The 20,584-nt window shown below is 37.6% G+C and overlaps 1 protein-coding gene across 3 annotated transcripts in view; it reads left to right on the top strand.

Moving 5' to 3' along the window:
• The first annotated feature begins 16,246 nt into the window (after window positions 1-16,246).
• DIAPH3 (diaphanous related formin 3) overlaps window positions 16,247-20,584 on the top strand; it is a 459,782-nt gene continuing 455,444 nt past the window's right edge. For all 3 annotated transcript variants that reach the window (XM_054586406.1, XM_054586404.1, XM_054586403.1), the window contains exon 1: window positions 16,247-16,426. In XM_054586406.1, the coding sequence (XP_054442381.1) occupies window positions 16,247-16,426 (180 nt within the window). The remainder of the gene's footprint in view (window positions 16,427-20,584) is intronic.

Raw genomic sequence — 20,584 nt, 5'->3', positions numbered from 1 at the left:
TTTAATCCATTTTTTTTAATCTAAAATAAAGTCCAATTGACTTTTCCAGTATGTATAGTCAGTTTTGCCAGTAAAATTGTTTAAATATTAGATTTGGATTTGTTTTCAAAGACTATTCCATTCTGAAGATCCATTTTTTTCTTTTTATACCAACCTTAGTAACTTGATGAATGTATGCTCCAGCTAATTAGTAAAGCAGGTTCTGACCTGATCCAGATCTATAATGTACAAAGAGCTCAAGAACAACAAGAAAATGACAGCTCAATTTAAAAATGAGCAAAGAACATAAAAAGGGTTATTTACTAAAAATATCCAAATGATCAACAAACATAAGACCATGTTCAAATTCTTCAATAGTCAACAATAGCTAATTAAATTAAGAATGAGATAAAATCTTACCCTATCTGACCAACTGACAACAATTTAAGAGTTCTAATATTTATTACTGGTGAAGATGCAAAGGAAAAGGAAATGTTTTGCCTTGTTTTACCTTACTTACAAGGAACTGAAATGTGCATTGTTACAGGCTTTTGGTAATCTACCTGGAATTAGCTGAGAGAATTAAAAAAAAAAACCACTATAACTGACCTAGCAATTCCATTCCTGGAAATCTATATGATAGAAATAAATTAAGAAGTACTGAAGAATATTTGGACAGATTGTTCATTGAAGTAATGATCATTGTGGCATAGAACTAAAAGTATTTTTCATGCTCATTCATAAAGGAATGGTTCAATAAGTTAGAGTACATGCATATCATGAGATTTGCAACTTTTTAAAAAGAAACCTTTAAAATTGTATCACAAAAAATTGTTGAATGAGAAGAGAAAAATGCAAAATAATGCAGGTAACATGATCTCAATTTTATATAGTAAACAATGACCGAAAAACCTGTACAGGTATCATTTCTTTTTCTTGTAGGAATTTAAAAAGGCTCATGCAAAGAAAAACAAAAGACCATGCAAGATGAAACCATGCAATTTATCTTAATGAGCAATGGAGAATACTATGATTATTCCAAAATCTTTAAAAAATTTAGTCACAACATTCAAATCTCTGTTACCCACAATTAGTTATAAATATATAGAGAAATATACTAATTGTAAAAATCAACATTTATTTAGTACACCGTAAATTAAAACATTAGGAGCACTAAGAGTTAAAGCATTTTATTTCTTTGTAAAAAACTATTTAAAACAAACTTATTAAGAATAGTTGAGAGTGTTGCCCTCTTCTCATTGAAAAACTATGGTACAGAATATGTATCTGTTCAGTGCTTTGGTGAACTGTCATACTCTTAAATTCGAACCAGCTTCTGACATTTTATCCTTTACACTTTCAATGCTGTGAAATACCCCCAGAAATGCCTTTAATAGGGAGGTTTTTTTAGTTTGCATTACTTCCTCAGGGATCTCATTCTTTTCATCACAGTCACTTTCATCATTTATGTCGATAAGTCCACCCTCGTTAAGTTCCTCTGTCTGCCCAGCAAGTCTTTTAAATGGCAGCAGTGTCAACACTCTCAAGGCTAGTTATTTCTTTTATCACTCCATTTATGTTCAATTCTAATTTCTGTGCAAGAGCTGAATAAAAAAATATTCAGTGACCAATCACCAACAGATTTTGAAAGAAGTGATGTGATTAGTCACTGATCATGAGGTTCATTTGTTATTTACACAGTGATTTGTAGACTGATAAGCTAGCAGTGAAATTTGCACTTAATGCAATCATTCACAGTTTATATTCCGTGACAACTGAAACTTAACTATGTTATTTGGGCACTGGTGTTATTTAACTGAACTGTGGTACATGAAACGCATTTATGTAAGAACTGTGCAAAGAAAACTTCCTATGTGTGTATGATTACATAAGTATGTATTTTTAACAGTTTTTTAATTTTGTAAAAACATATAACTTAAAGTTTACCAATTTAACCATTTTTGTGTGCCATTCAGTAATAATGAGGATATGCATATTTACATTGTTGTACAACAGATATCCAGAACTTTTTCATCTTGCCACTGTGAAACTCTATGTCTATTAAGCAAAGTTTGTTTTATATGATGATATAATCATGAAGAAAGAGCAAAAGATTCTTAATAGGCTGTGAACATTTGTTAACAGTGAAAGACTATATTTCTAAATTGAGTGACAGAGAATTCAGCAAAAACAGAAAGGAAAAACCACATTAAGACAAAACATATACTGTATTGTCACATTTATATACCTATGAGAAATGTAAAAATATTTGTGTATATATGTGACTAAAAATAAAGGTAACTTATTGAACAGAAATGAAAGTTAAATTAACAAAAATTGGGAGAAAAAGATCATAGAAAGTGTAAAAATAAGCTAATTTTCTAATCTTTCATAATAGAGTCAGTTGATACTGTTGAGTACAAATAAATTGAAAAAAACAATGTATAAATATAATATTCAGTATTATGGAGCTAACGACCAGAAGAACTTGAAATAAAAATAACTAAGTGTGGTTATCTTTGCCAAATAGAACTGGGAGTAAAGAATGGGAGATTTTTGTGTAAATGTACCATAGTTTTTTAATACATTCATCTACTGATGGGCACTTAAGCAAAGCTGTTTCTAATGCTTGGCTATTGTAAATAATGCTGCTATGAGCGTAGGGATGCACAAGTTCTTTTGAACTGGTATTTCAGGCTTCTTGGGTTGCATTCCCAGCAGTGGAATTGCTGGGTCAAAAGGCAGTTCCATTTTTAATTTTTTGAGGAAATTCCATATGCAACAGAAAGAAGGAGGAAGGAATTCTTACCCTTTGAGACAGCATGGATGGAACTGGTGACTATTACACTAAGTGAAATAAGCTAGTGAGTGAAAGACAAATACCGTATGATCTCACTTAGGAATCTAATGACTAAAATAAAAAAAACAAGCAGAACAGAACCAGAGACATGGAAACAGGGAAAAGACTGACAGCTGCCAAAGGAAAGGGGAATGGAGTGGTGGAAAGAAGGGGAAGGGACTAGTCAAAGAACATGTATGAATGACCCATGGCCATGGGCAGCAGGGTGGGAATGGAGTGTGGGAGTGGGCGGTGGGCTGGATGGAGGAGGGCACAGGGGGAAAAATTGGGACAACTCTAACAGAATAAACAAAAATTAAAAAAAGATTTTCAGCATAAAAAAATGGGAGATTTTTATTTGGTGCTTCATAATCTTGTGTTATGTTGGATTTTTATTACCATATTTATTTTATCTTTATAATTTAAAAAAGTGGTAAACTTAGTGCAAACACTCTAGGTGCTTACAATCAAGTTAAACACCACAGAAGAATTAAAGAACCACACAAGACAGTATCATTCAACATTATAATTATCTATTTTGAAATTTTATATATGTATGTATATATATGGCATATAGTATGATCATTTTTCTTTAAGAAGTAAAGTTTAGTAGCAGCATTAATGAAGAGAAAGGAGGCACTGCATTTAAAACTTCTGTGATCAGTATGCAGACAGTAATGTCTAGTGCCATAAAATACTAAGATGAATTAAGGTAAGTAGCAGGACAGCAGTAAGAACATTAACCTAAAATTTGAAACCAATTTAAATATTCTATGGTCAGCTATATTACATAATGGAAAACCATGTCAGTTTCTTCCTTAAGTGGATCAAGTCACTTTAGCATTACTAGTATTAGGCAGACTTAATAGAAAAATGGATCCTGATCTAAAAGGTTTTCTAGAACATGCTTGGTGTAGAATAATTTTAGTAGAAGTCATTCATTTATTTCAGAACCAGCCACATTTAAATCATGGCTTTAAATATAATTGTGGGCAAATTTCCAGACATCCAGTGAATGTCTGAATGTACATGAATATGGGAGGGAAGGAGTGATTGAATTCTCCAGAATTTATGAGTAAAGATCAAATAGCCTTTTATAGATGTTAAATACCTTAGAGAGCACAAGAGTGTGGTAGCAGCTGTGTTTGTTTTCCTGCTGCTGCTGTTAGACAAATACATTTTGGTATTTTTGCATGGAGCTAAAGATTGATGCAGATTTTTTATTTGTGCGTGATGTGAGGTTGTGGTTAGTAACAGGCATTCTGCTCAGTTTTGGTACTGAATGATGACAAAGTAATGGGAGAAATTAGATTTTGTTTACCAAGAGGAGAAGATTCTATTACACTTTCTCAATACTAATATTCAGAATGACTCATGTAAATGGACAGAAAGAATGAAGTAAATTAGCAAACCACATGTCAGAGAACATCTGTTGTTCCACTTACGCATGGTAATTAAGGCAAATAAGCTGTTTGGTCCCAGGTATCTCTGGATGCATGTGAAAATCCATCTTGCAGCTAGGAACGTTGCTTTTACAAGGCTATCATAAAGACTTTGATTCCTCCGAGTTAAAAAAAAAAAAGAGGGGAGGGGAGTGATGCGGGTGGGGTGGTGAAGATAGATCATGCATTTAACATGTTTGTTTCATGAAAAAGAAAGATTAAATATAGAGAGAAGAGGTTTCGTGAATCAGTGAACATAAAAAGCTTTGTATTTTCAGGTACATTATATATTTTGAAAACCACCCCCCCCCACACACACACACAAACCTACTAATCATTTACCATGATTAAAAGTAGTGTTAGTCACAAATTTAGTTTTGAAGGTATAGTCCATATTAACAAAAGTAACTCAGAGAAAGGAATTGAGGTGGTTAAATAGACAATTGTCAAAACGTTTCGCTTTAAAGAAGACTGGCTATTTATCCTGATGTCTGGCTAATTTTCCATATTACTTTGTGCAGTGAAAACAAATACTGATTCTATGTTTATGTTTTTCTTTTATTAATTCTCTTGTTTACAATGAATCCCCTATTCAGCTCCTCCTTCATATTAAAGTTAACTCCCTCCTCTCTCACGTTATGCCTCTTTCTATTTTTCAATAAACTTTCAGTAATGCATAGGCTAGGTGGAACCTGTATAGTTATGTGCCAAAGAAAGGAAACTCTGGGATATGGTTCAAAGAGTTGAGTTAGAAAGGCACAGAAATAAAACACACTGGATGCCTGAATAGGTGATGGCCAGTAGGGAGTGCCTATAAAAGGGTTTGCTTTAGGCTTCTTAGGAAAGTTATATTTGGTAAATTTAAAAAATTCCCTCTCATTATCTCCAAACCTTTTGGAAGAGCTTTGTTTATCATCGAAGACTGTTCATCTGTACTGAGGGGAATTGAGGGACAGACCGAATCCTTGCAAATAATATGCACTGTCTCTTCCTGTGAAAACCGGCTCTGGAAACCCAAACTTCTTGTCACTTGTCCTGACATGTGTTCTTCAGCTTTCTCTCCACCACTCTATATATACGTTTGCAGAAAAGGTTTAAAGCCAATCAGAATCACTGTGCAGTTTATATATCAATTTTAAAACTGTATCAGTATCTTAATGATAAAAATTTTTATACCCTGGGGTTCGCGCTAACATTAGGAAATGTAAAAGAAACTAATATTTGTTGGGTGTCTACAGTGTAGTATTAATCATCTCATTTCATCTTCACAACTGTGGGTAAGAAAAATTAAAAAACACAATCATTGGAGTGACGAGTCAAGCCCAGTGGATTTTATGTGGTAATTTCAGTTTTGCCTGCTCAGAATACTGTTCTGTCCCATTTTTGTGCTGGTAAGAACATCCCAATCTCTTTTGAAGAGCTCTTCAGCAGTTCCTCGTGGATTGGATGCATCATCCATCCTATCGCCTCATTTGTGTAACTTCATCTTCCTCCTGCCCTCCTGGGCCCCTGCTGGATAAACCTAGGCATTTCCCTTAGGTCTGACTCATCAGAGATCTCTCGGAGTCTTTATTTCCTTGAACTAACAAAGAAGACTGGCGAAGCCACTGGAGTAGGAGAGACGGAGGAAAACATAGAAAAAGAAACAGAGAACAGTGGGTCTGAGATGTCAGGAAGAAAGAGAGAAGGAAGGTCCTGGTCACCTGACTCACCAGCAGGACCAGCTTTGTGGATATGCAGCCTGTGTAGTCACACAGGATTACGAGCTTGGAAAGGCCTTGCACATAAGGTTTAATGCTCTGTTGTAGTGAACTTGTAATTCTTAGTAATTTTTAAACAAGGTTTTTTTACTTTCCTGACCTTCAGGTTCAGCTTCTGAGATCTAATTCTTTCTATTCCATGAACTTCCCTAGCATTTTTCTCTGCTTTGTAGGAAAATGAATTGTCCTTCTGTGCCTAAGCTTGTTTGCGTTGAGAATCTGTGACTTGCAATGGAAACAATTCTGGCAAACGTGTCTCCAAACCCACACTTTCTATCAGTCCTCAGGTTGTGATGGCTTCAACCCCTCATTATCTCTGAAGGATAGATTATTCACTTATGATTTGTGACATAGTTTTAACACTAAATGTTGTTTTCCTGTCATCTGTCATGTTTTCAGCTAACTTTGCAACATCTTTTAAAAAGCGTCTGGAATGAAAAATGTTTAGTTTCTAATATAAATTTTAATATATAATATAAATTATAAAATGTATTTTCAAAATACAATACATAATATATAAATTATAATTAATGTCTTCAGAGTGATTTCCAGTTTATAAAATGCTTTTGCATATAATATATTACTATAAGGTTTTCTGTTTTGAATAGAACTACTAGACCTCTAATAGCTAAACCATTCATCTGATAATGGGTACATTTTGATATTTGAATATTGTGAAACCAAATAAAGGAGTATCCCACTGCACTATAAAAGCATGTTTATCTACATCTGAAATTCAATTTCTGTTACTGGTCATCATGTTAGTAGAGACACACCAAATTCAAGCAATATCCATACATGATCACCAAAACAGGGATCCAGCGCTACTGTATGGAAATAGGACTCAAAGACAGGAATCCTTTCACTTGAAAGAGTGAAGGCTAAGGGAGGACATGGTCAAAATGCATGAAATCATATATGCTAACTGATTAAAAAAAAAAACACCAACCAGGTACTTCACATTCTGAAATATTGGAATGAGATCCTGTCTTCTGAAACCTCAGTCCAGAAATTCAGGTTGGACTACAAGTACAATACTACTTAATTTCAAAAAACATTTGGGCACATGCTTACTAAAAATAAATAGACTATGCCTGAACATTAAAGTTTAACATAAATTTGATGGAAAGCTAACACATGTTTCCTTAGTCTTGTTGTTTAGTCTGTCAAAAGCACTCTGGGCTAGGGTCCCAGGGGTGTTCATTAACCTCCAAGAAAAAGAACAGGACATTGTTGTACTGAAATTGTCCTTTCTGTACCCTCCACGGCTCTCTTCCTTTCTTCCTTTGCAGAGTAATTTGTTCTTGCTCAAGACCGCTATTCAGAAAATGGGTAAGGTGCAACTTTTCCTTGTCATGGAAGTAAATGAAAAGAGGATGTTTTATTTTGTTTGCAACAGTTGACTCCCTCCTGTTAGCAAGAAGTAGAAATTAGGTTTAGGGATTCATATCACAGAGAGAGGTGAGAAATAGAGTTATAGAAATGGCAAGACCTTAAAATGAATTCAGAATTTAGTAACCATCTGAAGGACAACAACAGATGGCAAGTTTAGAGGTGTACAAATATAAATGGGGAGGTCAGATGACTTTCGATAGCAATTGCAGAACTGCGTGATAGTTTTGAGGAATAAGGAAGAGAGGAGAAACCATATGGTAAGATGATAATTAGGCTCCAGCATTTGCCTTTAAGAAAATAAAAATCCTGGAAACTTATTTTTGAAGACACAACCTAAGGTAAAGGAAAAGATTTATTGGAAAAGAAAAGGAAGGGAAATGGCAATATAGGCCCAAATTACAGAATTTTGAAGAGATATTGCAGTAAAATTAAAACTAGGAAAGTGAAGAAAGGAAATATATTGTAAATTAAACAATACAGAACTATGAATCAGGTTTCTTAATTATAGGAATAGTAGAATAGTACTAAGAAATTAAACAGTGATCCCAAAGAAATTGTTTATAAAAACCGATCAAAAACATTTGACACTGAACATAAACTGATGAATTTTCTACTTCTTAAAATGCAGTTCTCTTCATCGTGTACAGGAAGAAAGAGCAAACATCTTAAAGTGCAGAGAAAAGTCTGCTGAGTATGAGTGGCTGGCTGAGAGCACAGAAAGCTTGCTAAACTCAGAGGTCACTCCATTCCTACTGTAGGCCACGTTTGTTTCTTTCAAGGTCAACAGAAGGCAGACATTTATGAAATTAAGCTACGGGTCAAAACGTTTTTCTGCTGCCAATTATCTAGTAAGGCAATCTTGCCACATTGTTTTTGTGGCAATTTCTGCTTGACAGCTTTTCCCTCTTACTCTTTTGAAGGGATGGGAAGGTGGAACAGCTGGATTTTAAACCTGGCAAGTAACTAGGCTATGATAACCTGTTCAGAGAGATTTCTGTGGCAGCTGCCTGCAGAGTGTGAGGAGGGATCAGAGTGTGGTTTGTGAAAGCAGTTGGAGGCCGGTTCAGCCCTGAAAGTGAACAGGGGGCAGAGCCTGGTCAGGGGCAGGGGCAATGGTGAGGAGAGAATGGATTTAAGAGGTATTAAGTATATTAAAAACGAGGAATTGTCAGGAATTAGAGAGTGGATGTGAAGTGGAGCAGGTTTCTGTGAGGTAACCATGCAGGCCTTGTTGCCATTTATTAAGGTGAGCTTACTGGGTGAGAGGTAGATGTGAAAAGAAAAATGCTGAGTTCACATTCGCATGTGCTGAATTTTTGGTGTCTGTGGGTCAGCCTCATGTTTTTTCTTTTCTCATTCTGACTGCCATACTTCTGATGATATTATTCTCTTCATGAACTAATATACTCTTAAAGTCAAAGTTATCAATCTTTTAACCTAGAAAAGCACCCAGCAACTTCCCAACATATGCTAATTTAGTTAGTTTCATTCTTAGACGAGCAACCTTACTTCACTCCTCCTTTTTCAGATTTTGGGATGACACTCACTTTTTACCCTATACCACCTCAAGTTGGGTGTAATTTGTCAAAGAGAAGCAAAAGTCAAAAGAGGACCTTAGGGCTTTTTGTCTGGAATACTGAGGAATAATGGTGGTACTGGCAGACGTTGCGAGTTGAGCCTGGGATTGTGAGAGGTTCCGTTGTGTTAATATCAGGTAGGTTGGGAATATCCAAGTAGAATTGTGATTTCATAGAATGTCAGATTGGATGGGACTGTCAAGGAGAAGAAAAATTAACATTTATTGAGCATATAATAATATTCTAAGCACTTTGAAGGAATACTTTCTGATATATTGCCTCAATTAATCTTGATAATATGCCTACAAATTATATCTCCTGTTTTGTAAATGAACATGGAGATTCTCAGAGGATAAGTAGCTCAAAGTCACTCAGTTATTTAGAGCATTTAGAGCATGAGAAGGGAGCCACTATATCCTGAGTACCCCATTCCAAAAGCATGAAAAGTAGAAGTCACATACAAAGTGGAATGGAATCAGGCTTTACACTTTGAGGCATTTGATGGGGTAAGACATACTATCGCACTGGGAGACGTAGAAGAGAAAGATGGCCTGAGCCCAGGTCAGGCAAAGAATGTTTAGAGAGATGATGAGAGAAGTGAGTGAGAAGAGATGTTAAAAAAGTGTACTCATCACAAGAAAAAAAATGTTATGTATAGTGATGAATGCTAAATAGACTTATTGTGGTGATCATTTTGTAATATATACAAGCATCAAATCATTATGTTGTACACCTGGAACTAATATAATGCTATACATTGATTATGTATCAATAAAAATAAATTTAAAAAAGATACTGTAATCAATAGAAGCAAATGGAGAGTTTATTAAAGATTGAAAATAAGGATCTCACAGTATAAAATTCTCTGGCGACTTATGAGCACAGTTTCAGGATAGTATGTAAACAGAGCTTGATTTCACTGGAAATTGTCAATATTTCAGTCACCATGAGCAAAATGGTGCAAATGCTTACTTTGCTAAACATTGCAACTAATTTTACATTACCTTCTCATAACCAATAGAGACGTCCATATGTTAATCACACCAAATTGACAAAACAGGTTTTAGTCTATTGTATTAAGTAAGATGGGTTCAACTAAAGAATTGGAACACGAAGCAAATAATGCACACAAATGAATGCCTTCAGAAGAGATCTCACTTAAAGACAGGTTTTATGTTTGATTTCATAGAATGTCCCCAAAACAACAATTTACCCGAGGATAAAAAATGCAAACATATATGGTGATAAGAAAGAGACATAGATGAGAAAAAAGAAAATTTGAAAATCTCTATTGGGCTCCATAAAATTCTTTTGCTATTATCAAATTATTATCCAAGTGACTTAACAAATTATATTGAGGCATTAGTAATTGTGCTTTAATATGAAGGAATTAAACTGTAATCTCACAATAGTCTTAATAATTACTTAATTTATTTTTGCTATTTATTTCAAATATTGGGAGTATGAACTGGTAGTGACATATAACACTTTCAACTGAACCTTAGTTAAGTGTCTCACACTAATAGGAATATTCCTGTTCTCTTTTAAATGGTTCTATCATCTACAAATGTGGGGAGATTAATTTTCTAATCAAAACATCCTGGGAAACTATTAAGCATGACATTAAACTGTGTTATACTAATTACATTTCCTATGAAGAATTTCTACGTGAACTTATAGCATGAGACCCTGGTGAAAAAACCTAGAGCACAAATTGCATAAATGTATTTTAAGAAGAATAATATATCCATATAATAACTTTGGTTTTCATTTTACTTTAAACCAACTCTGTTCTCCACAGTGATTCATTATGGTGGCAAGATCTTCTTGATCTTGTTAATCAGATTTTATTGTAATTAAAAAAAAAAGATTTATTCATTTATTTTTAGAGAGGGGAAGGCAGGGAGGAAGAGTGGGAGAGAAACGTCAGCGTGTGGTTGCCTCCCACATAACCCCCCACCGGGGACCTGGTCCGCAAACCAGGCATGAGCCCTAGACCGGGAATCAAACTGGCAATCCTTTGGTTCGCAGGCTTGCACTCAGTCCACTGAGCTACACCAGCCAGGGCTTGTTCATCATATTTTTTTAAAAAATGGTGTGAAATGGCTGTATGAGTGTCTAATATGACAAGGGGAAGAACTTGGATCTATTGTGAATATTTGTCTAAAATTAATATTTGGTTCTTACTAGAATACTACTCTTATTGAAAAAAAAAAGAAATAACTGAACACAAATAATTGTTATATGTCAAGGGGAAAAATCATTTAGCAGGGGTCAGAAAACATTTTTGTGTAAAAGACCAAGTATGAGACATTTTATGCTTTCCAGGCCACGCGGTCTGTCACCACCATGCCTCCGCGGTTGTGGAGCAAAAGCAGCTATTGACAATATGTAAAAGAATAGACAGAGCTATAGTCCAGTAACATTTTGTTTACAAAAAAATAGATGGCAAATCAAAACCGCAGTGGGATAGCACTTCACAACCATTAACATGGCTACATTAAAAAGTCAGGTAAAAAGTAATTGTTGGTGAGGATGTGGTGAAACCGGAACCTTCATGCCCTGCTGGAGGGAATGTAAAATGGTTCAGCCACTTTGGAAAAGTCTGGCAGTTCCTCGCACATATAGTTACCACATGACCCAGCAATTCCTGTCCTGTGCATATATCCGAGAGAAATGAATACTTACGTTCGCATAGAAACTTGTACCTGAATATTAATAGCAGAATTATTTATAATAGTCAAAAGGTAGAAACAACCCAAATGTCCATCAAGTGATGAATGGATAAACAAAATGTGCCATACAATACAATGAAATGTTACTTGGCCCTTCAGGAATATTCGGGAATGTTGGGAAAATTTTAGGTGACACCTAGGGTACGGGTCATTATCACCTGTACAATGCAGTTACCTGACACACCTTTGGTAAAAGTCAGAAATGCTGCTATCCCGCACATCCTACAAGGCACAGGACAGCCTCCCACCCCCTACCCCATCAAAGAATTATCCGGGTCCAAATGTTAATGTGGATGTTAAGAAACCCTGATATAGACACATACATTATAGAACTATATCAGTGAACATTCTGTGCATAAGATTTGCTTTTGACTCATTTAACATTTTATTGTAAAACAGCAGCAACTTTAACCCAGATGGACACTCACGTGGAGAGTGAGGAAGGAGCCATGCCTCAAATCTGGTGGGGCAAGAAACACTACCATTTCCTGTCATAGGGAGTTTGGACTGAAAGTGCAAAGCCAGATAATTATTTTAACACCTTGTCATTAAGTAAAAAAATGCTATAGAATTTGTGTATAGTGAGCTGCGCCTCCACTGTAGTCAGGTGCTAAAACAATGGTGAAAGTGATAATGTTAAATCAATTAGGTTTGAATTAGGTTTGCAATTACTACATGGTTCTTGTGTTAATCCATTGACCATCTGGAAAGCATGCATGGCAAAGAGCTACTTTTGTAGTTTAATATGAAACTTAAAGAGGGAAACCCAATGGATTTCCCTGTTCCCATTCCTTGCCTCTGTGTTACTTGAAGGGAGAGAAGAGAAATGTTATGTGGTAAGAGAGGTAAAAAAAGCAGAAAGACAGGATGGAAGGGAGGAAATAGATTTTATTACTCAAATTTTTAAAAAAATTAGAGGCATCTTAAAAGGAAATTATTTCATTTTTTCCTTACACTAACTTGATAGCTCACTGTGGTCTCAATGCCAGTAAACTAAGATTTGCTGGAGGAATAGGAGGAGTTAAGGTCACTAACTCTGAAGTTCCTATATTTCTGTTAATTTGTATGTTTTGTTAAAAGCTTGATATTACATATTTCCAGTAAAAAGAAAATTACAGAAAAAAAATTGATTCAAAGATACCCACCACGGAGATTAAATGTGTTAACATGTTGTTAGATTTACTTCGAACCTTTCCCTTTCAATACATAAAACATTTTTAGATGCTTTCGCTATAAAGTTTAAGCTCTAATTCCTTGCTCTTTCTTCCTTTCCTCTGTGGAAGTAAGTGAAGTTGTTGTATATATTTCCCTTTGGCTTTTGTGGTGTTATTACACACACACACACACACACACACTATTTACATACGCATACATATATACAAACGTGATTTATTTTTGAGATTTACCCACATGTAGGCCTATTTATTTTATATGTGGCATAGGAGTCTACTGTGTAATATACTTCCATATATTTTATTCTTTCCCTGACTGTAGGGTGGTTAAATAGTTTACCGTTCTTTTTCTCTTTTCTTTTTTTTTGCTATTACAAAGTGTTCAAAAAGTATCTTTTTATGGTAATTGCTGGTTTTCTCCAGGGAGAGATCTACACATGGATTTGCTGTATCATAGGAATATGCACCTTTGCCTTTACTAGGTATTACGAAACTGCTGTTCAAAGTGGTTATACCAGCTTTGCACTCCGATCATACATGGAGGAATCCCTACATCTTGGCCAAAACTTGGGTAACTTGGGACTTCATAATATTCAACAATCTGAATGAAGAAAATGGGATCTTAGAAAACTGTTTTTTATCTTTAAAAAATTGATTGGGAATGATCCATCCCTTCCCGCAGCTTCTAGGAACTTTCTTGCAGTAATTAAGAGTGAACTCTCACAAGGATTGCATTAGAAATTGTTGGATGTTGAGACTAAACAGACGGGATAGAGGAAAGCATATATTTCTGGATTTCAAGCTTCCCTAGGTCTGCCTTCTGTCTCATCCAGCTTTGTCCCAACCCTGTGCGCCGAGCCTGGCATAAGGCAGCATTTCTAAAATTGTGGACTCAGTGGGATATATCATCTTGTTGGGGCATCAGAACGAGGGGCAGTGCATGCTCTTGTTAGATTTAAACAATAAACACATATAAAAACACTTTAAAAGTTTAAAACTTTGACAAAGATATTACTTTCACAGATGCATTGCGGTTGCAAAGAATTTGTATGAGAAAAATTTCAGTGTTCTATGTAAAGCTTGAAAGTTAATTATAATAGCTCCCACTTATTTATACTGAGTACCTCCTGTATGCCAAGGACAGGAGAAAGAAAAGCGCTGTCCTTGACACCAGGAAACTAGTTTGACACAGCTGAGCTTCAGTGATTTTAGAAGCTGGCCTGACACAGCTAGGCCACGTTGCTCTCCTCATGGACATAAACAAACTTACAGAACACCAACATCAGATAAGGTCACTCTGACGTGTTGAAGTGAGACAGAACAAGACTACTAACTTTGTCTAATAACAAGGTCAATGTGCCAATCGCAAAACACCAAACATCCCCCTCTCCCTGATACTCTGAATGACTGCTGCTGCTTTGTCAGTTATAGCTTAATCCTCATTCTTTAGCCTGCCTTCCCTCTAGATAAGATTTATTTAGATACTCAGTCATTGAACTGTCTCGGCACCTGGCAGCACTAGAATCTAGAGTAACCCTCCCCACTCTGCTTCTGAGGGGTCTTCCAAAATCACCTACCAGAGGCCAAATCCTTCCAGTCCTTTCTAGCATCCTTCTACTGAGAAAGCCCGTGGTTCCCCATAGTATATGTTCTCATTCCCTGGGAGTAATAAATGTCACTTGTTCATCTACAAATGTTCCTCCTGTGGCCTCTGGTGGGAAGGCTTTTCACAGACATTTGTAGGAACTTTACATACACTATCTCATTTAAATGTGACAATACCCCTGTTTGTTAGGCATTATTATTATCATCCTTTTTTTTTTCAGGTGGAAAGGCAAAGAGAGTTTAATATCATTTCCTACATCACATAGCTAGTAAATGACAGGAATAAAACTTGCATCTGGGTCTAACAGTCATTAAGATGTTAGGTACTACTCACAATTCTCCTGACCATGTTGTTCTCCTAGACTTTCTCCTAAAGATTAGGTACTCTTTGAGTATAGAGGCTGGCATACAAAGTCAGGTACAGTAAAAATGAACAAACAAACAGACAAACATACCCTCCCCGCCAAATGTAGTGTCAAGACTTAGTTGGAACTAAGTCTTATTTTCTGAAACTTTGCGCCAGTATCCCCGGAGTTGCTAGAGTTTTTTCCTGAAACCAAATCACTACTGCACTTTGACTAGGATCTTGGCCCACACCACCTCCAGGTAGTCAGGAGATGGATACCTTAAGGAAAGACTTCAAAGGAAAGGATGACTTTCAAACGAGGGGAAAAAGCACACTGCGGTGTGGAAAAACTGCTTTAGCCTTGTAACTTGACCTTGAGTATACACAACAAATTCTTTTGCATGATTTTAGCTCGAGGCCCTTCATTATAAGCCTTGAAGTGCTTTTCAGCCCTATGCTCTTGATCCCTCTGGGCCTTGCTTCTGGCTGGAATGCCTTTTAGCTGATTGTCTCCCCACTCTTTTATGCCTAAAGTCTATGTATTCTTCCTTTCGCCTATCTAGACCTGCTCCTTATTTAGTATCTTCGGTCTTTGTTCTCAATGAACTTTTAATGAACTGCTATACAATTTACATTATTTTGTTATAAGGGTTTTTGGAGCCCTCCATAAGGGTGTGACCTAGTGCTTTCTGATTTTTTTGGTGCATCCCTCTGCCGCCAGAGCGGGCTCTCTGCCCGTAGGCACTAAGCAGTCGCTCAGTAAGTATGACGAGACAGCATTTATTTTTTTGAGCGTCGGGGGCGCTGTTGTTTTCTGCCGCTTAGCACCCCATTAAACGCAGATCCCAGAACTACTTTTCCCAGGGGTCCACGCACATGGGCTCCTCGGACCTGCAAAGGGGTTAGCAGATGGTTTCACATTCCAAAGCTGCTCAAACGGTGGTCCAGAGCGCGTCTCGCCTGCTTTCCAGGTTAGCAGGAACCCGTCCTTCAAACCCGAAGTAAACTCAGACCAGTAACTTAGGGGAGGCTCTCTGCGCTTCCCAAACACGACTCCAGCCTGTGCCCTTAAGGTGAGCTGACTGGAGCCTGCTGGAAGGTTGAGTGGGCCAATGAGCGGGCCGCACAGCCAACTGTATTTCTTTATACCCGGAAGGGGCGGATCGCTGGCGTGTCAGTGACGTAACGGTGAAGGATTGGCGGGTTCCCGGGAGATCCGTGGTGGCGGGAGTTTTCGGATGTATTGGCGCTGGTTCGGGACTGCAGCGGTTGGGCTCTGTCTGGCTGCGGGCGGGGAGGCGGAACCTGGAGGCGAGTCCGGCCAGGATCCTTAAGGTCTCTGCTTGTGGCTTCCTGAGCAGCCGCCTTCTTTACTTTCCCCGGAGTTTCGGGGAAGATGGATCGGCACCGGACACGCCTGCAGCATCCGACGCTGGGCTCCTCCGCCGGGGCCCCCTACCCGTCCTCCGCTTCGCTCCGCAGCTGCCGAGAGACCAAGATGCCGCGCAGGAAGGGCCTCCAGTACCCTCCGCCGTCCAGCGGTTCGGAGGTGCCTGGAGAGAAACGTCCCAAATTTGTAAGTTTCGCGTGAGGTTGGGATCAGGCAGCTTCTGCCTCGTCCCCAGGGTCCTTCCATTTCTTTGAAGTGGGTGGGTCCATAGGGCCCGGGGGGTTAAATTTTGTTCTACGTTTTTAGAGCTTCTGGACCTTTTACGACGACACGGTCCAATTATATTTGGATCCCCTGACATGTAATGTTCATTGGAGTTGCCCCAAATTTCTTAAGGCTGTTCAAGTATATGTATTGATGTCACCTGGGTGGATATTGCATTTTTTTAAGTTGAACTTCTCCCCATACCTCTAGCATCTAAGGATATGAAACACATCAAAGTGAACTTTTAGGGTTTTTTTTTTTTTCTGCTTATTTTAATCCAAGACAAACCATTTAGGGTAGATGAAATTTTCCAAGTCGAAAAAGCTCGTTTTTAAAACTAGGGTGGGGCCATGCAGTCATTGCTAAAGAATGTTATGTTTAGATTGGAAAGAAGTCCAAGTTTTTGAAACTCACTATTCAGATTACTTCTCTTATTCACTTTAACACTCAAGAGGAGTGTCATGATTAGTGCCTTGTAAATCTTTTTGTTGGCATCTACTAGTGGAAAAATAGGTAGTGATAATAGTTGGGTGTATGTCTGTGTAAATAAATGACAATAGAGGGTTGCTAGATTTGGGTTGAGACCAACAGAATTGAAAATTTAATACTGACCCCTCCATTTTACTTAGGAGCATGGGAAAACTTTTTTTAAGTCATAGGTAAATTTTTACAGTACAGGTGTGCCTTCTGTGAACAAATAAATCATTAAGATTTTAAGTTAGGATACACAGATTTAGGGACTAAAGACTTGTGGAAGAGGAGTGAATTATTAAGTATAACAGCTAAAAGTGATAATTGAATAAAACTGGGAGCAGAGCTCTAAGATGTATCAAAATACTATGTGAAATGAGAGACGACATAATTATGCTAAATTAAACATCGAGGTGCTTGGAGGAATGGCAAAATTTTGCAGCAAATATGATGTTGATTGTTATATTGACAGAGTTGAGGAATAAATAGGATAGGGTTAAATTGGTAATGAAAGATTCTACTCAATATGAGAAGAATCCACTAGGGCAATGACTTTTCTTCACTTTACAGTTCACTCTCTGGGTTAAAAACATCATTCCATTTTGTCTCAGACCTCTGTGCTCCAGAATACATAAAGTATAAGTTTCTGTGACTCATTTGGAGCAAAGATATAACCTAAATTAACCTAAATTAATATCACAAAACCTAAATTAATATCAGATGATTTGGGTTCTAATCTGTGTTGTTTTTTATTTCTTAGGTGTGTAGAAAGGGTTATTGTAAAGATGAACACAATAAAATAATACTTTTAAGTTCTAAAACTAACAAACACACCCAAAATACTGTGTTTTTTGTAAAAATAGGAATCTTATTTGAACTATCATGATTAATTTAGAAGTAATTCAGACCCTTTATAATTTCTGGAACTAAGTTAGATTCTTGCTTACATGGTAACTTTCTTTAGATATACTTTCCATTTCACTAATTTTGTCATCAGCTATGTCTGATCTTCTGTCTAACTTGTTCTGATTGAGTTTAGAAATTACTTTTTATTTCTGTAAGTTCCATTTGCTTCTTTTTCAATTCTGCTTGGTCATTCTTGACACTTCCATTTTTTATTCTTTTATTTCTTTAGACATTTCTTACTTGGCTCTTCTTATTCTTTATTTGACAGTCCTGGTATTTAGTCTTTGGGCTGTCTCCATTGACTCGAACTCAGTGCTGGCTTGCTATCTTCCCCTTTCCTCATTGATCTTTGTAAGTTCACTGCTTCATTTTCACCTGTTTTTCAGGAGGCCTAATTGAGGATGCTTCTCTGTGGAGATGATGAATCTCATTCCACTGGGATCCCGGGGGGGGGGGCGCCACTGATTTGGGACTGCCTCCCTATTGAAGTAGGACTCTGAGGGGGCCTGGAGTTTTAGTCTCAGCTCTAACTCTGTCCTGGCCCAAGGCTCAGTATCCCAATCTTAATGCTGACTTCTGAAAAGCTCTTCCCAGTCTGCCAACTTTTCACTGCTCTCAGTCCCAACCAGTAACCTTGTTTTGGGGATGAAGGGTGATCTTTGGAAACCATCACTTCCTCACGAGATCTCAGGAATGCCGCAAAAGGCGATTGTTCTGTAGTTCAGTTTGCAGTACGGCAGGATGTCAGGCCGGTTCTTGGCTTTCTCTGATTTGGTATGAAGTGATGTTAGTCTGAATCTCTTAAGGCACCTAGTCATTAGGTCACCTAGTTGCCTGGGGCAAACTGCTTTTGAGTAGGACAAGTAATGTAGGTAGGCGATGTGACTGCAGTAGGATCGTTTAGATGTTTGGTGTTTTGCATACTCCAAAGCTGCAAGCGGGTAATAGAACTGAGTGGTAAACTGGCCACTTGCTCCTGTCTTAGTTTAAGAAGATAGGAGTTTTGGTGCCCACTGAAACCCTGATTTACTTTGGGCCATGATAAAGCAGTTAAATCTTTGTTTTTTACTAAATGTATAGTTGTGGGCCTCAAGTTACTTTTGAATTGTGTATACAAGTTAATAGTATAGGACCTCCCCCATAAGTGTGTATAAATAGTAGAAATTAATTTATTGTAACGGTGTGATAGTTTGGCTGTACAATGAATCATCTGCTTTTGGGCTATTTGTGAACTAACCAACTTGGCTTCTGTAGAAAATATGATAAATGGTAAATATTGAGATGCTGGGGATAGTTGCTAGGAGATGGGATACAAACAAGGAGGCTGGGAGGATGAGGCAGGTATCTGGGTGATAGGACTCAGTAGGATCATTAAACTTGGTACCTGCCCTAGGCCATACTCTCAGTACCTAGACCTGAGTCCTGTTTCCCTTCTAGAACAAAACAAAGGAGGTGTCTTTCAGTGATACTGGGCACTCCATTCCTACCTCCTGCTACTGTTAGAAACACACGGTACACACAGCGGTGGCCATCAGATCCGGAGTGAGAGCAAGGTGTGTGGCTACTGCAGAAGTCTCCATCACGGGGGTGCAGGCCAGCCTTTTGAAAGGAGGCCTGTAAGTTTGGCAATCCAACTTGGCAAAGTAGCTCTGTTTAATTAGGAGTATCCTTTAAAAGCTCTTATAGACTTTAGTGTGTAAATCTTGCATCTAATCGTATGGTTTTCACTGAATATATTATTATTATAATACCCTCAATTATGTCATTAGAGTACCTCAATTTTGATTGTGAGAGATGTTTCGCCCTGCCCATTAATACCCGTGCGGTGACAGTGTTTGGGCATTAGGTGCTCTGTAATTACCGAGTCCTTCAATACTTCATAAGATAGTATTATTAGCCTTGTTTGCTAGGTGGGAGAACCAAAGTACAGAGGTTAAATTGCCTTGTGGGCCTTGGGTTACACAGCTGCCAGTTGGTGAGATGGGATTTGAACCCACGCCAGCTGATTTTACTCTCCCATGCTATTGGGAGGAAGTTTTAATTTCTGCTGCTGCTTTCTGTAACCAAATGCAGGTCTGCCTGCCTGCCTGCCACTTTGAAAGCCAGTACTCTGAGAGAGGGTGCTGGTGTAAAGGAAAGAGGTTTATTCAAATACTGATCACCTAGAAAATGGGGGACTGATGTCTCAAAGCTCATCTTCACATCTCAGTGCAGGCACAGACTTTTATAAGGAGGGAGTAGGAAAGCAGACCAAAGAGATCAAAGGGAGGGGTTGAAAAGTTCTCTATGTAAAGACCTGCGCAGTCCATTCCAATAAGGATCTCAGAACTGGTCAAGCAAAGGTTTGGTGTGTGTTATGCTGGTCTTTGTCATCCTGGCTTTACAGTTGAGAGTCAGCAAGTCTCCCGGAGCTGGGATGACCAAAGGTTGGAGTCTTTATTTTTTGAAGTTAGTTCCTAGGATTCTTATACAAACATGCTGTTAATCTACAAGCTACATATTAGCCAGAGTCAGCATTTACAGAAGTAATGTCAAAAGAATGGTGGGGTGGGTTACAATTCTCCACTGTTACTATTCCCCACTGTTACAATTCTCCACTGCTCTATTTTCTCATTTAGGACCTTTTAACAGTAGTTACTAATGCCTTTAATGAATATAGAATTAGCAATTTCCTGATCATAGGATGGTTGTGAGGAGGAAGAG

Source organism: Pteronotus mesoamericanus, unplaced genomic scaffold (genome assembly GCF_021234165.1).
Source record: "Pteronotus mesoamericanus isolate MK-2021 breed Mesoamerican mustached bat unplaced genomic scaffold, CSHL_Meso_final contig_94, whole genome shotgun sequence".
Lineage (NCBI taxonomy): Eukaryota > Metazoa > Chordata > Mammalia > Chiroptera > Mormoopidae > Pteronotus > Pteronotus mesoamericanus.
This window is presented reverse-complemented; position numbering and strand designations above follow the sequence as displayed.